Below are 15,956 nucleotides of genomic sequence, written 5' to 3' on the forward strand. Positions count from 1 at the left end.
TACCAGGTTCGGCTGAAGGATGTTGTCAGAGCCTACAAGAGTCTGTTCAAGGAGAAGGAGGCCTTGGAAGCCAGCTTGAAAATGTTGTCTGTATCTCACAAGGCAGATGCTGGCTTGAGTGGTGCTCAGCCTATATCTGTGGTCAGCTCCAGCTCTTCCTTTGCCGACTGTGCTGATGACAAGAGCTCTGTTCACAGTGAAGATAGCGTGGGGACAGCTGCCAGTGCAGACACTGCTGCCAGCCTGGCCAGTACCAAGGGTGAAGCAGGGCCTGAGGATGATAAGCTCGTGGCTGCTGCTTCTTCCTCTGTTAAATCAGAGGAGACGAGTGGTTCAGAGAGCGGCATGAGCACGAGCGGTGGGGACGTACCATCTGCTGCCAGTGAGGCTGATAAAAGAGTTCTGCTACTGAAGACCCAACTGGCCACCCTGACCAGTGCTCTGGCAACAGTCACACAGGAGAAGTCCCGCATGGAAGCATCCTACCAAGCAGAAAAGAGGAAGATGAAGCAGGACCTGGATGATGCTGCTAAGAAAGCAGAGGATGAGACTGAGAAGCTGGAGGCAGAGCTGAAGTGTGTCCAGGAGCAGCTGGGTGAGACCAAAGCTCGTCTGATCACCCAGCAGCACGACAGGGCCCAGGAGCAGAGTGACCACGCTATTATGCTGCAGGAGCTGCAGAAGCTGCTGCAGAGTGAGAGGGCTTCACGCCAGGATGCTGAGCTGAAGCTGGAGGAGACCAGGGAGATGCTGGCTCGGAGAGCCTGCGTGGCTGAGCGAGCAGAGGGCTACGAGCTGCAGATCAAGCAGCTGAGCCAGGAGGTGGAGGACCTGAAGAGGGAGCTGCAGGATGCTCAGGAGGAGAACAAGAAGCCAGACCCGCGGATACAGGGTCTGCAGGAGGAGATGGCTAGCCTCAAGAACCACTTCCAAGTGCAGCTGCTGCGGGAGATGAAAAAGGTAGTTCCTTGTATGGGTCCTGGAGCTGCTCACTCTCGGTGTGATTGGGGCCGGTTTGGGGCTTGAGGAGTTGAGATGCCCCCACCCAGTCCCTCAGAGCCCAAGAGGTTTGAATTAGGTGATAATCCTGGAGGAAAATCAAAACTGTTTGTGTTACAGCACATAAGGCATTAACCAGGGGGTGGTGAGCGTTGGACTTGGGAGCACCCTTTGAGGCGGTTACATGGTGTCTGTCCTCCAGGGTGTCGTGTGGTTCTGTACCAGTTACAATCCGGTGTGAGAGTGGCTTGGTAGGAGACACCTTCCCTCTGCCCCAGTGTGGCAGTGAGTGTGGTCTCAGTGCAGTGCAAGGTACAATCAGGGGGGCTCATAAAAACTGACCCCCTTTAGAGAAACTTAGGGGGTTGTAGTGAAAGAAGGAAGGTAAATGCAGGAGAACACTCCCCTTGCATCCATCCACACAGGCTAGAGCCTAAGGGCTAGAATGGAAAGAGGGATGTGGTGGAAAAGAGGAACCTTGGGGCCAGCATCGAGGGGGGCTGCAGAAAGTGCCCATGGCTGCAGGCAAAGGGATCCAAGTCGCTTGGGCAGGGCTTTGCCGGTTGGAACAAGTCCAGAGGAGGCCACGAGGATGATCAGGGGACTGGAGCACCTCCCGTATGAAGACAGGCTACGGAAGTCGGGGCTGTTCAGCCTGGAGAAGAGAAGAGAAGAGAAGAGAAGAGAAGAGAAGAGAAGAGAAGAGAAGAGAAGAGAAGAGAAGAGAAGAGAAGAGAAGAGAAGAGAAGAGAAGAGAAGAGAAGAGAAGGCTGCCTGGAGACCTCAGAGCAGCCTTCCGGTGTCTGAAGGGGGCCTAAAAGGATGCTGGGGAGGGACTCTTCATTAGGGACTGTAGTGACAGGACAAGGGGTAACGGGTTCAAACTTAAACAGGGGAAGATTAGATTGGATCTAAGGCAGAAGTTCTTCCCTGTGAGAATGCTGAGGCACTGGCACAGGGTGCCCAGAGAAGCTGTGGCTGCCCCATCCCTGGCAGTGTTCAAGGCCAGGTTGGACACAGAGGCTTGGAGCAACCTGCTCTAGTGGAAGGTCTCCCTGCCCGTGGCAGGGGGCTGGAGCTGGAGGAGCTTTAAGGTCCCTTCTGTTATAAAAACCTAGCCAATCAGTTTTAATTGATTTTTATTATAATTAATATCGAGAGACAATAAGCAAGGAGCGCTGGGTGCGCCAGGGGGTCTCTGCTCCGCCCGAGACACACACGGGGAGCTTCTGGGGATAGTCTCTTATACTTTTTGGTTTCCCGGGCTTCTTGGGTTTCAGGCAATCCCGTTGTCTTCTTTTCCCGGGCTTCTTGGGTTTCAGGCAATCCCGTTGTCTTCTTTTTCCGGGCTTCTTGGGTTTCAGCCGATCCCGTTGTCTTCTTTTCCGGGGCTTCTTCAGCCAATCCTGTTGTCTTCCTTTCTGGGGATTGCTCATCTGTCCTGGTTTAAACCCAGTCAGGTAACTTGTTCACTCACTCCCAGTGAGTGGTGCCGAGCTGACAACAGTCGAGGTCCGTGTCCCCCCCCCACCGGGGTTCTCCCCTTCCCCACTCCCGGAGGAACAGGGAGGAGGATCGAAAAAGTGCAACTCCCACGGGTTGAGACAAGAACAGTCCAGCAACCAATGTACACAAATCACCACCGCTACTATCAACTACAACAATGATAAGGGAAAATAACAAGGGAAGAGAATACGATACCACCGGCCAAGAAAACGAGTTCCACCCGGAAGCCCGTGTCCTTCCGGGTAACTCCCAGTCACCCCCCACCCCGGCCATGACGTGCTGTGGTATGGAATACCTCCCTGGCTAGCCCGGGTCAGGCGCCCCGTCTCTGCTTCCTCCCGGCTTCCCCTCCTCCCTGGCAGAGCATGAGCCTCACAAAGCCCTTGGTCAGGGTAAACATCACTTAGCAACAACTGAAAACATCGGCTTCACCAACACTGTTCTCAGGCTGGAAGTCAAAACACAGCACTGCACCAGCTACCACAAAGGAAAAAAAAACATGACTGCTACTGCTGAACCCAGGACATCATCCAATCCTGTTGTCTTCTTTTCCCGGGCTTCTTGGGTTTCAGCCAATCCCGTTGTCTTCTTTTCCAGGGCTTCTTCAGCCAATCCCGTTTTCTTTTCTTCCCGGGCTTCTTCAGCCAATCCCGTTGTCTTTTTTTCCCGGGCTTCTCCACCTGTTGTTGGGGTCTTGTGTCCGGGTGAAGAAATGTTATGTCTATCACAAGTCTGACTGCCATCTTAGCCCCCATAAATTCCACTCCTTATGTATCTATTTTTCAGCGCACAGATTTCACGACGTTCTGTAGCAGGACATATCTCGAAGTTACCCCCCCCCTTTCTAAGAACATTCATGCAATTTAAACAATGAACAAAACATTTCTTTGCACAATATTGCGGTTGACCCAGGGGAATTATTCCCTTGTTTCTCCTTCCTCCTCACTGTGGTATTGACAGGGACACTTATCGTACCCTTTGCACATAGCACAATGATCACAAGGGATTCCATCTCCACACGAAGTGCAATGATCACTAGGACCCCTGAGTTGCTGACATGAATCACTCTGATGTAACTCACAACTCCCCCCTTTGTTTTTGTGTAAGTTATTGATTCATGTCTTGGCCTCCAGTTTAATGACTACGTTGCGAGCCGCGGATAACATTGGAGTCACTTTAGTTTTTAATATCATTAACGAGTGGGTTTCCCCCTTGTTCACTCTCTCTGGTTCCAACGGCATGGCAGTGAATTGCATGTTTTGTACAACCGTATGTATCAGTCTGGTGAAACATGGGATTATACATAGAATAATTAGTAATCCCCCACAAACATAGCAGTTGGTTACATTCAATGTTTTAGCTATATTCTCAGCGAGATTTACAAGAGATTTTTAGTAACTGTGGGAATTTCATATTGGACTCCTGTTTCCATTTCATGATAGAATGAATTGAATAATAAATGATATTGTATTGATTCCTTAACACTTTCCATAATTTTAACTTAGACTATAGCTCCTGGATCTTTTCCAACAGCCCATATCTTAATTCCAAATTCTTTAATTTTCCATTTTGAATGGTATTCATAACCCCAGTTTGTGGTGGCCCAACATACACAGTCCCATCCGCATCCACAAAGGTGGCCTCCCAGTATTGGGGTGCAGCCAGGATTTCCATTTGCCATAAGGGAGTTCCTCTGGATCAAAACATCTTTACAAAGTCCATATTGGGTTTGGTTATGTATGCAGTAGCCGGTTATTGTTCCTTTACATTCATACACGGTGTGATAGATCAGTGTTTGAGAGGTTACTCTCCCTCGTCTAGTTGTGGTAATACATTCACTACAGTTGTTGTGAATGTCCTTAGAAGCCACGGCATTTCCCCCTATGGTTCCTATCAGAACTAACACCAAAAGAGGTCCGGTCAGGATCATAGTGCTCAGCCGTCGCAGCCCCGGGGGTTGCAGCCCTTGGCAGACCTCTCCAGCTGCAGCACCGATTCCCTCTGGTCTTGCCCTCTCTGGTAGATCAGAGGTATATTCCCCGTCGGCTATTATAGCGATAATATTTGACCCACAACAACTGTTCTAATGAGGTTATAGTTTCACACCGAATGCAAAAGAACTGTAATTGGTTCCTCGGAAATTGTTCCTGGTCTCCTCTCCAAGTAATAACTGGGACACCTTGTCCTAATATATATATATATATATAGGTTGCAACGTTTACAGATAGGAAGTGGACTGGTATTGGCCTTTATTCTATTATTTATGGAAATGTTTTCAGTTACACCTGTTTTTCCCATATAATATCTGTAGGAGTCAATACGGATTCCCCCAGTTACCTGTTTAAGTCCTCTTGAGGGTCAGCTTGGTGTCCCCAGGTTCAGTCACAACCCTCCATTCCTTTATGGGTCCTTTTACTTGTGACGCGTGTGTCCACCCTTTTTCAGCAGTTCTTATCGCCGTTTCGGTAGTTAGAAGAACAAGAAATGGTCCCTCCCAACGAGGGGTTAGACTATCCTCCTTCCAACTTTTTATCAATACCCCGTCCCCTGGTCGGATTTTATGTATTGAAAATTCCAAAGGAGTGCTTTGAGCTAGCATTCCTTTGGCTCTGAGTTCTTGCATGTTTTCATTCAAAGTAGTGATATAGCATTGGATAGTCATATCTTCCAATTTGGGGTGACTTACTGGTAGCCCTTGAGTGTAGGGCATCCCATATAGCATCTCAAAAGGTGAGATTCCAGTTGTCGAATTTGGCATAGTTCTAATATTTAACAGCGCCAAAGGGAGACGTTTTATCCATGTCATTTTAGTTTCAATCATTAATTTTGCTAATTGGTGTTTTAAGGTTTGGTTCATCCTTTCTACTCTCCCAGGACTTTGGGATGCCAAGGAGTGTGATAATCCCATTGGATTCCCAAGGCTGATATAAAATTTTTAAGGATTTTAGAGGTAAAATGTGATCCTTGATCTGAATCTGTTACTTCGATCATCCCATATCTAGGAATAATATTCTCAAGTTGTGAGGATGGAGGCATGGACCCAGAGGTAGAGTGCAAGCTGGATCGTTTATTGAAAAGATGACACAATATTTATATGCTTCCAAGCAATTAGCCAAGCACATCTGTGTTTGCCTTGCGGTTACATCAGGTGAAAGGTCTATCTGATTTTCTTATCGACATCCTCTTTCCAGTTCCGACGTCCTTGTTCCTTGCCAGTTCCAACATCTTCCAAGTACCAGTCAGGGACAGGTCACTCTTAATTGCCTGCTGTAGTTCTTCCTTCTCATGGTCGCTCTTAATTGCCAGCTGTAGTTTCTCCTTCGCATGGTCTCTGACAGCTTTGATACATTCCAACCCCCACATCAAGTAGTTGTTTTGTCACCACCTGAGCCGTAGCCCTTGCAGCGGGAATGGCCTCGACCCAATGTGTTAATTGATCTATTATCACTAAAAGGTATTTATATCGTCCCGCTTCTGGTAGTTTGGTGAAATCAACCTGTATCCTCCCAAAAGGTCGGTGGGCCAAAGGTCTTCCCCCTTTGGGAGCCTGTCTCATCTGTTTCTTATTAACTTTTTGACATGTTAAACATCCTTGTACTTCTTGTTTTGCCATATCAAAAATTCCCATACAACCATAGAATTGTAAAAATTGATCAACAAGTGCTCTTGTTCCCCAATGTGTTTGCTGATGTAACCTACACAATATTCTTCTAGCATAACCCTTAGGTAACATTTCTCTCCCATCTGGTAATATCCATTTATTGTTTTCGAATTTGGCTCCTAATTTTTCATATTCCTTGATCTCACTTTGAGAGTATGTTTTGGGTTCGTTCATCTGTTCTCCCCCTGTTTCTAGGTGTTCACCAGCGGTTAAAACTAAAAGAGCTGCCCATCCGGCTTCTTCATCTGCCAGGTTGTTTCCTCTGGTTCTGAACTGGAGCCCCTTCTGGTGTCCTCTAACATCAGTTATAGCTATTGCTTCAGGTTCTCTTATTGCTTGCAATATTTGTCTTATTAATTCCTCATGTATTAACCCTTTACCTTGTGTATTTATCAAACCCCTTTCTTCCCATATCTTCCCAAAAGTGTGGACTATACCAAAGGCGTATTTTGAGTCTGTAAATATATAGTCCCTTTTTTATTTCTTAGTCTTTTTAACGCTCTCAACAAGGCATATAACTCGCATGCCTGGGCTGACCAACTGGCACTCAATGGTCCGGACTCTATTACTTCCCATTTTCTCCCATCTACAATAGCATATCCGGATTTTCGTTTTCCATCAATTACCCGTGAAGATCCATCCACAAATAATTTTTCTCCCTCTCCTAATTCTTCCTCCTCTAAGCCTGGTCTAATTTTTGTCTGTAATTCTACCATATCTATACAATTGTGAGCAAGAGTTGAAGTTTCCTCCCATTCTCCAAATAAGAATTGTGCTGGCTTTTGAGCTGTTGTTGATCTTAATTCCAGATCAGGGGAATGGATTAAAATAGCTTCATATTTTAATAATCTGTTATCAGTGAGCCATTTATCTGCTTTTTGTTGGAGGACTCCCTGGATATCCTGTGGGGTATAAACTGCTAGGGATCCTCCAAAGGTTACCTTCCTAGCTTCTTCAACTAATAAGGCTACTGCTGCTACTGCTTGTAGACACGTTGGCCAGCCTCTACTTACAGGATCTAACGATTTCAAGAAATATCCAACAGGCTTTTTACTGCCTACCCAGTCCTGGGTTAATACCCCGTATGCAGTCTGATTACTCGTATCTACAGCTAATTGAAATGGTTTATCCAAATCCGGAAGGCTTAACACAGGAGCTCTCATTAAAGTGTTTTTAATATGTTGGAATTTCTCTTCATCCTCTGAAGGACCCCTTTATGACATTTAGTGTGAGTTTTTCGTATGAAAATTTTACCTTCTCGCTAAATCCCTCTATCCATTGTCGACAATAACCTAATAATCCTAACAGCTGTCGAGCCTCCCTTTTTGTTCTTGGGGCAGGTAAGGCTATGATTCCTGCCACTCGATCTGGATCTGACTTCTTTCTCCCTTTACTAATCCAGTGTCCCAAGTATTTCACTTCCAGCTCTGTAAATTGCAATTTAGATTCTGAAACAGTCCCTTTTCTCCGAGAAAGTTCAACAGACCTATGGTGTTTTCCCGGACTTCCTCTTCCGATGTTCCAGCTATCAACAAATCATCCACATATTGTAGGAGCTTTACATTGCCCTCAGTTTCGAAGGACGTTAACAATTTTTCCAGAGCCTGTCCATGAACAAGTTTGGTGATTCAGTAAAACCCTGGGGTAATACTGTCCATCTCAATTGCTGCTTTCTACCTGTCTCCGGATCCTCCCACTCAAAAGCAAAATAATCCCTGCTTTTTTCCGCTAAAGGACAGGCCCAGAAGGCGTCTTTCAGATCAACTGCACTGTACCGGGTATGTTCTGGCGATACCTGATTCAATAAGGTGTATGGATTTGCCACCACTGGAAACCGGGTAACAGTTCTCTGATTAACTACCCTTCAATCTTGAACTAGCCGATAGCCCCCGTCTGATTTCCTGACCGGTAAAATCGGTGTGTTATGCGGTGACATACAGGGTTCTAAGGTTCCTTTCTGTACTAATTCTTCAGTTATTGGTTTCAATCCTTTCCTTCCTGCCAAGGAGATCGGGTATTGTCCGACCCTAATGGGCTCCTTTGGGTTTGTTATTTCCACTTCCAACGGTTCAATGTCTAATTTTCCTATTTCTCCCTTATTATACCAGACTTTAAAATTAATCAGTTCTTCATCCTTTTCTGTTAATTGATATAAGTTTACAGTAATCGCTCCCTTTTCCACCTCTAAATTTATTCCTAGCTTTATAATTAAATCTCGTCCTTATAGGTTACTCTCCGCCTCCTCCACTAGCAGAAGATCTCCTATATGCAGATTTTCTTTTCAGATTCTGTTTCTACGTTTTTGATAACAGGGACCCCAAAGGGTTCCCCTTTTGCACCTACTGCTAAGGTGGTATCTTTACTTATCTGACATCCCATAGGAATATGCCAAACCGTAGATCTTTCGGCGCCAGTATCAACTAGAAATATTATTTCTTCTCCCTGGGGACCTATCTTTAAATTTATCAAGGGCTCTGATGATGTTCTTGTCCCCAGAATATATAGCCCCTGACACCCCTATTCCTCATCTTTAAACATCTTCTCATCCCGCATCCGCTTTCTACAGTTTCTCTTAAGGTGTCCCTTCTTTCCACAATAATAACATTCTGGTACCTCTTCAGAGAGGGTCCTAGCCTTTTCCTTCTGTTCTGTCTGTTTCCTTTCTCGATACCCAGGTCCTGAAACCTTGGGTATTGATCTTGGCTGTTCTCGTTCCTGAGTTTCCCGCACTGCCGCTACAAATATTCTTGCCTTTGCTTTCTGTTTTCTGGTTTTCCTCATCCCTCCGTACATAGACTTTCTGGGCTTCCCTCAGCAATTCCTGCAATCCCCGATCTTGACAGTCATCTAATTTCTCTAACTTTCTTCTGATATCCCCCCAAGATCGTGCTACAAATTGGGTTTTTAAAAGTGCTTCTCCTACTGGGGAAGCCGGATCAACTCCGGAATACATTTGCAACGTTTTCCTCAATCTCTCTACCCAATCAGTAGGACACTCATCTTTCTCCTGATGTTCACTAAAAGCTTTATAAATATTCTGTCCTCTCGGAACTGCCTCCCTAATTCCTTGTTTAATAATTTCTCTCAAGTCCGTCATGTTTTGTCTGTCCTGAATATTTTGATTATTCCAACGGGGATTCTGATTAGGCCATTTTTGCTCTCCGGGAGGACCCTGCTGATGTCCTCTCTCCCAGTTTGGCATTCCGGCTTGTCTAATCATAGATCTTTCTTCCGCAGTAAATAATATCCCCAATATTGACTGCATCTCTTCCCAGGTATAAATATTAGGACCTAAGAATCGATCTAATTGTTCAGAAACCCCCAAAGGGTCGTCTAATAACCAGCCCCTTTCCTTTTTAAAGGATCTTACGTCGCCGGTGTTCAGGGGTACGGTGTGGAGACAGTGTTCTCACAGGAGAATGGATAATTGGTACATAAACTCTGAAAATCCTGAAAGATACAGCAAGGCCATGAGAGGCCTGAGGAAGCCTAAACAAGCAAGATAAGAAGAAGCTGGATTTCACCGAGTTAATGAGAACTGTGGACTGCTGGCAAGCTTTTGAGGTCAAGTTCCCACACCTGTGCTTAACCAATTATATGCTAGTTGCAAAGGGTCTTCAAGACATGTATCCAGTCATAATATGCCAAATCACTCTAAGTGCACGTAAGAAATAGTATTTAAGGGGTTAAGGCTTTGTAATAAATGGCTTTTTGTCTGATCATATTGATCTCTGACTGAGTCCATATATCTTCTGCAGCAGTACGGCTACAAATCCAATCCCTCGTACATTTCCTCCCATCGGAACCTCTCGGAGGGGAAATAAAGTTTCTCTTTCTTCTATTTTCTCTTGTGGATTTTTATCCTCCCGTATTTTTGTCTTACTTCTAGTACGACTGGAGGGAGTTGGGGAAGGGGGAGAAGGGGGAAAGCACCTCTTGACCGAGGGAAAGGGCAGCCCTGCTGCCCCCCAAACACGCCCCCCTCCACCTGGGGAAGATGCTGGCCCCTCAATCGGACCCCTCTGCCTCACTCCCCTCTGACGGGGCAATGGGCCACACACCCATGTGCCACCCCAGTGCTCCCAGTGGGGTCACCACACCGGGGACTGGGATGCATTCCCTGCTCACCCCTCATCCAGGCAGGATAAGGTCCCAGGGATCCTGGACCAGCCCTGCTGCAACCGAGGGAGCTTATTCCTGTCCACGCCATCCACGTACCTGTGTATTCTGGAAGTAGTGCTTCCAGAGGGGCCGGATTTTGTCCTGGCCACCAACGTGAGGCCCATGGCGGCGGCGGGAGGGACGGGGGGACGGGGGGGGGTGAACGGGACCGAACGGGACGGGACGGGACGGCCGCGCTGCCTCCCGCTGCCTCCGCTCGGCGGAGGCCCCGCCCCCCGCGCATCAGGCCCCGCCCTCCGCAGCGGCACCACCGCGGCTCCCTGCGCTGCCAGGCCACGCCCCTCACGGACAGGCCACGCCCCCCCCCTCCCCATTGTTCCCTCATCGCCCCGCCCCGCTGTCAAGCCCCGGTCTTTTGGCCACCCTCCAAACGCGGCTCGCTGCTCAGCCGGTGCTGCGCGGAGGCGCATGCGGGGTGCGTGCAGCGGCGTTCGGCGGAAGCCGTGTGGCGGCGTTCAGTGCATGCGCGGAGGGTGCGGGCTGGAGGTAAGCACCGAGGGGACCGGCGGGTTGCCGTGGAGACAGCCCCGTCACCCCGGCCTCCCCCACGGGCCTCCGCACTGCCCATGGGCCTTCCCTCCGGCCCCACGGGCCCTCCAACCGCCATGGGCCCTCCAACCGCCATGGGCCTTCTAGTCCCCCCTCCCCGCCCTCTCCGCTACGGCCCTACCGTGTTTCGTGCCCTCCGCGGCCTCTCTGCTCCAGCCCTGCGGCCCCTCTCCTGTTGCACCGCAGCCCCTTCACCTCGGTGGCTACCGCAGTCCTGCCCCGCAGCTTGACCCCCCCCTTCCCCCGACAGCCTGTCCCACCAGCCCCTAACCCCCTCCCGTGAGGCTCCGGCACAGGGTGCCCACAGAAGCTGTGGCTGCCCCATCCCTGGCAGTGTTCAAGGCCAGGTTGGACACAGGGGCTTGGAGCAACCTGCTCTAGTGGAAGGAGGTGTCCCTGCCCGTGGCAGGGGTTGGAGCTGGAGGAGCTTTAAGATCCCTTCCAACCCAAACCAATCTGGGCTTCTGTGACTTCTCCAGTGCTGACGCACACACACACACACACACACACACCCAGCCACCCCTCCGTGGCAGGTTCTCTGCAGTGGGCACCCCCTGTCCCCCATGGCCTTTTGTTGTGGGGACTGGATGTACCCCCTGAGCGCTGATAGTGGTTGAATTACTTCCAGACAGGCGGTGGTGCTGCCCAGGGACAGGGCAAGGAACTGTTACTCTTGCAGAATACAATAAGAGCTGTTTATAGAGGTAACTCCCCCTGACCGACCTGTGGGGGGGTGGCTGCCCTGGCAGATGCTGCTGTATGAGGGGGGTATTAACGTGTTGGGTCTTCCTGGGGAGCTTGAAGCACCTGAGGTGTAGCAGCAGCACATTTCCCCTCAGAACGTGGGTGCTTGGCAGGGTTTGGTGCATGGTGACGGAGGTATTCCAGTGTTGTTACCCCCCTGTGGGGGGTTCTTGGGTGTTCAGGGTGCTGGTCCTGCTTCACCACATGCTCCTGCTGATCATAGAATCCCAGAGCAGTTTGGGTAGAAGGGACCTTAAAGCTTCTCCAGCTCCAATCCCCTGCCACAGGCAGGGGCACCTTCCACTAGAGCAGGTTGCTCAAAGGCCCTGTGTCCAACCTGGCCTTGAACACTGCCAGGGATGGAGCAGCCACAGCTTCTCTGGGCACCCTGTGCCAGTGCCTCAGCACCCTCACAGGGAAGAAAGATGTGTCTTTGCTGCTTGTTCAGGCTTTGTGTTGTTCTACTCCTTCCAGCTTGGATGAATCATGGTGAGGTTTGGCATGAACTTTGGAGGTGGCCCAAGTAAGAAAGATCTTCTAGAGACTATTGAATCACAGAAGAAGCAGCTGCTTCAGTACCAGGTTCGGCTGAAGGATGTTGTCAGAGCCTACAAGAGTCTGTTCAAGGAGAAGGAGGCCTTGGAAGCCAGCTTGAAAATGTTGTCTGTATCTCACAAGGCAGATGCTGGCTTGAGTGGTGCTCAGCCTATATCTGTGGTCAGCTCCAGCTCTTCCTTTGCCGACTGTGCTGATGACAAGAGCTCTGTTCACAGTGAAGATAGCGTGGGGACAGCTGCCAGTGCAGACACTGCTGCCAGCCTGGCCAGTACCAAGGGTGAAGCAGGGCCTGAGGATGATAAGCTCGTGGCTGCTGCTTCTTCCTCTGTTAAATCAGAGGAGACGAGTGGTTCAGAGAGCGGCATGAGCACGAGCGGTGGGGACGTACCATCTGCTGCCAGTGAGGCTGATAAAAGAGTTCTGCTACTGAAGACCCAACTGGCCACCCTGACCAGTGCTCTGGCAACAGTCACACAGGAGAAGTCCCGCATGGAAGCATCCTACCAAGCAGAAAAGAGGAAGATGAAGCAGGACCTGGATGATGCTGCTAAGAAAGCAGAGGATGAGACTGAGAAGCTGGAGGCAGAGCTGAAGTGTGTCCAGGAGCAGCTGGCTGAGACCAAAGCTCGTCTGATCACCCAGCAGCACGACAGGGCCCAGGAGCAGAGTGACCACGCTATTATGCTGCAGGAGCTGCAGAAGCTGCTGCAGAGTGAGAGGGCTTCACGCCAGGATGCTGAGCTGAAGCTGGAGGAGACCAGGGAGATGCTGGCTCGGAGAGCCTGCGTGGCTGAGCGAGCAGAGGGCTACGAGCTGCAGATCAAGCAGCTGAGCCAGGAGGTGGAGGACCTGAAGAGGGAGCTGCAGGATGCTCAGGAGGAGAACAAGAAGCCAGACCCGCAGATACAGGGTCTGCAGGAGGAGATGGCTAGCCTCAAGAACCACTTCCAAGTGCAGCTGCTGCGGGAGATGAAAAAGGTAGTTCCTTGTATGGGTCCTGGAGCTGCTCACTCTCGGTGTGATTGGGGCCGGTTTGGGGCTTGAGGAGTTGAGATGCCCCCACCCAGTCCCTCAGAGCCCAAGAGGTTTGAATTAGGTGATAATCCTGGAGGAAAATCAAAACTGTTTGTGTTACAGCACATAAGGCATTAACCAGGGGGTGGTGAGCGTTGGACTTGGGAGCACCCTTTGAGGCGGTTACATGGTGTCTGTCCTCCAGGGTGTCGTGTGGTTCTGTACCAGTTACAATCCGGTGTGAGAGTGGCTTGGTAGGAGACACCTTCCCTCTGCCCCAGTGTGGCAGTGAGTGTGGTCTCAGTGCAGTGCAAGGTACAATCAGGGGGGCTCATAAAAACTGACCCCCTTTAGAGAAACTTAGGGGGTTGTAGTGAAAGAAGGAAGGTAAATGCAGGAGAACACTCCCCTTGCATCCATCCACACAGGCTAGAGCCTAAGGGCTAGAATGGAAAGAGGGATGTGGTGGAAAAGAGGAACCTGTGTAACTCAGTGGGTTGTGGGGTGATGGGCTCGGGGGTTGGCACTGGAGCTTTGGGGCCAGTAACTGAATTTGCATCTGGAAACACTCTGGAACAGGATCTTCCTCGTCTCCTTGCACTCTGGGCCAAGTTTTCTTCTTCCTAATCTGAAGCATCAGGCTGGTTTCATGCAGTTTGGGTGAAGGGGACCTGACCTCTGCTTGTGGTTTGGCTCGCGATGGTGTTTGCCAAATGCTGCCATTATCGGAGCGCTCGATATCTGAGCAAAGTGTGAACTGTGTGCGTTTGCTGTAGCTCAGAAACGCCTGAATAACATGAATACCGGTGCAACAAAGCACAGGATGTAACTGAATTGCAGTGAGATGTGTGAGAGCTTCAGAGCACACACACATTTAAAACAATCCCTTTAGCCACTGTGAGGTGAGCTTGCTGCTTCCCATCCCCCCCCCACACCTACAGCAATGTGGGTAATGTAAGACAGGAGCTCTGCAGAGCAGGGAACAAAAGCAAAGGTGCTTTGACTTCATTATACCCGCAAATAAACGTCCAGCTGTTGGGTTGTATGGAATTCTAGGGGAAAGCGCAGCCCCACGCTGGTTTGGAGGTCAGCAGAGCAGAATTAACCCCGGTGTAAAGCAGAGACCTTTGAGCATTGAGCAAAACTAACTGTGCTGTGTGTATGCCTCTGCTCTCAGGCTGCACAGGCAGAGGAGCAGCTCCGCCAGCACGCCCAGATGGAGGAGAGGCGAGTGGCTGACCTGGAAGGCCAGGTCTCGGAGGTGTCGGAACTCCTTGGCAGCTATGAGAAAGCCAAGCAGAAGGACCAGCTGATCATCCAGAAACTGAAGGACCGCATTGTACAGCTGGACCTGGAGAACAAAACCCTGGCCATCGCTGCCTCCAGCCGAGCCCCTGGGGATGCTCACGTGGAAGAAGCCAACCTGGATGTTAATGTTCTGAAGGATAAAATGGAAAAGCTGAAAAAGCTCTTGCAGGCAGCAGCTAAGAAGAGTGAAACCCCTCTGGACATCGAGAAGCTGTGTGAGCTGGAGCCTCCAAAGGGCACTGAGGCTGGGGATGGCGAGAAGGCCACTGCTGTGTACTACCAGCAGGAGCTGAAGCAGCTCAAGGAAGAGTTTGAGAGGTACAAGATGAGGGCACAGGTGGTTCTCAAGAACAAGTCAACCAAAGACATCAACTTGTCTAAGGACCTGGAGGAGGCTCAGGAGCAGCTGGCTGACCTGAAAGAGAAATACGTTGTGCTTCAGCTGGCCTCTGATGAAATGGAGAAGCAGCACCAGCAGGACATGGAAGCCAAGAAGCAAGAGTTGTCCCAGCTGCAGCAGATCCATAGGCAGGAGTTGGAGAGGTGCCAGCTGGACTACAGGGAGCGGGCACTGAAGCTGGAGGAGGAGATGCACAAACAGCGGGACCGAGCCCTGGCAGTGCTGGCAGAAAAGGACCAGGAGCTGGAGCAGCTGAGAGTTGTCCCACTGCCTTATGGGCGTCAAGGGTCCAAAACCTACTTTGTGTCAGATGGTGCTTGCAATGACTCCCCAGGCAGTGATTCCTCAGAGATTCTCCCCCAGGCTCTTCACCTCTCCAGCGCCAGTGAGCCCACCTTCATCTTGTACGCAGAGCAGCTGGCTCGCAAAGAAGTGGACATTGTTGCCCTGAGGAAGCAGAAGCACAAGCTGGAAATGCAAGTTCACCACCTCCAGAAGAGGATCTTGGTTGAGGAGGAAAAGCACCGGGAAGAGGTGTCTGCACTTCAAAGTGAGATGGAGAAGAACTTGAGGGATAAGAGCAGAGAAGGAGCCAACCTGGAGTACCTCAAGAACATTGTGTACCGGTTCCTGACGCTGCCGGACGCGCTGGGGCGGCAGCAGACTCTCACAGCCATCCTCAGCATCCTGCATTTCAGCCCGGAGGAAAAACAGACCATCACAAAGCAGTCAGCTTCCAGCAGCTGGTGGCTGGCTGGCAAGAGATGAGGCTGCAGCTTTTGTTCCAGACTGCTTTTGCACGGGGACATGTCCTTGATGGTTAAGTGAGACCACTTCACTCAGGGTGTAACCTCCTTCCCACCATGCGATGGAGCAGGGAGCTCTCAGCAAAGAACTGTGCTTCAGCCAGTGCTTGTAGCCCCGGTGTGTATTTGAGTCGTGGGATCACAGCGCTCTCTGGTGTGAGGATTTGCTCTGAGTTGGACCTTGATGAAATAATAAATAAAATTGAAGCTACTGATGCTTTTTCAACCA

At 50.0% G+C, this 15,956-nt stretch overlaps 1 protein-coding gene across 1 annotated transcript; it reads left to right on the forward strand.

Annotated features, from left to right (window-relative positions):
• The first annotated feature begins 12,081 nt into the window (after positions 1 to 12,081).
• On the forward strand, positions 12,082 to 15,945 carry LOC133276433 (GRIP and coiled-coil domain-containing protein 1-like). Its single transcript, XM_061467193.1, has 2 exons — positions 12,082 to 13,177; positions 14,391 to 15,945. The coding sequence occupies exons 1-2, from the start codon at positions 12,128 to 12,130 to the stop codon at positions 15,687 to 15,689; spliced, it is 2,349 nt and encodes a 782-aa protein (XP_061323177.1). The 5' UTR covers positions 12,082 to 12,127; the 3' UTR covers positions 15,690 to 15,945.
• Positions 15,946 to 15,956: the final 11 nt, after the last annotated feature.

This window comes from Pezoporus flaviventris, unplaced genomic scaffold (assembly GCF_033815535.1).
Source record: "Pezoporus flaviventris isolate CSIRO_AGI_PZ_B2104156 unplaced genomic scaffold, CSIRO_AGI_Pfla_v1 ptg000045l, whole genome shotgun sequence".
NCBI classification, from domain to species: Eukaryota; Metazoa; Chordata; class Aves; order Psittaciformes; family Psittacidae; genus Pezoporus; species Pezoporus flaviventris.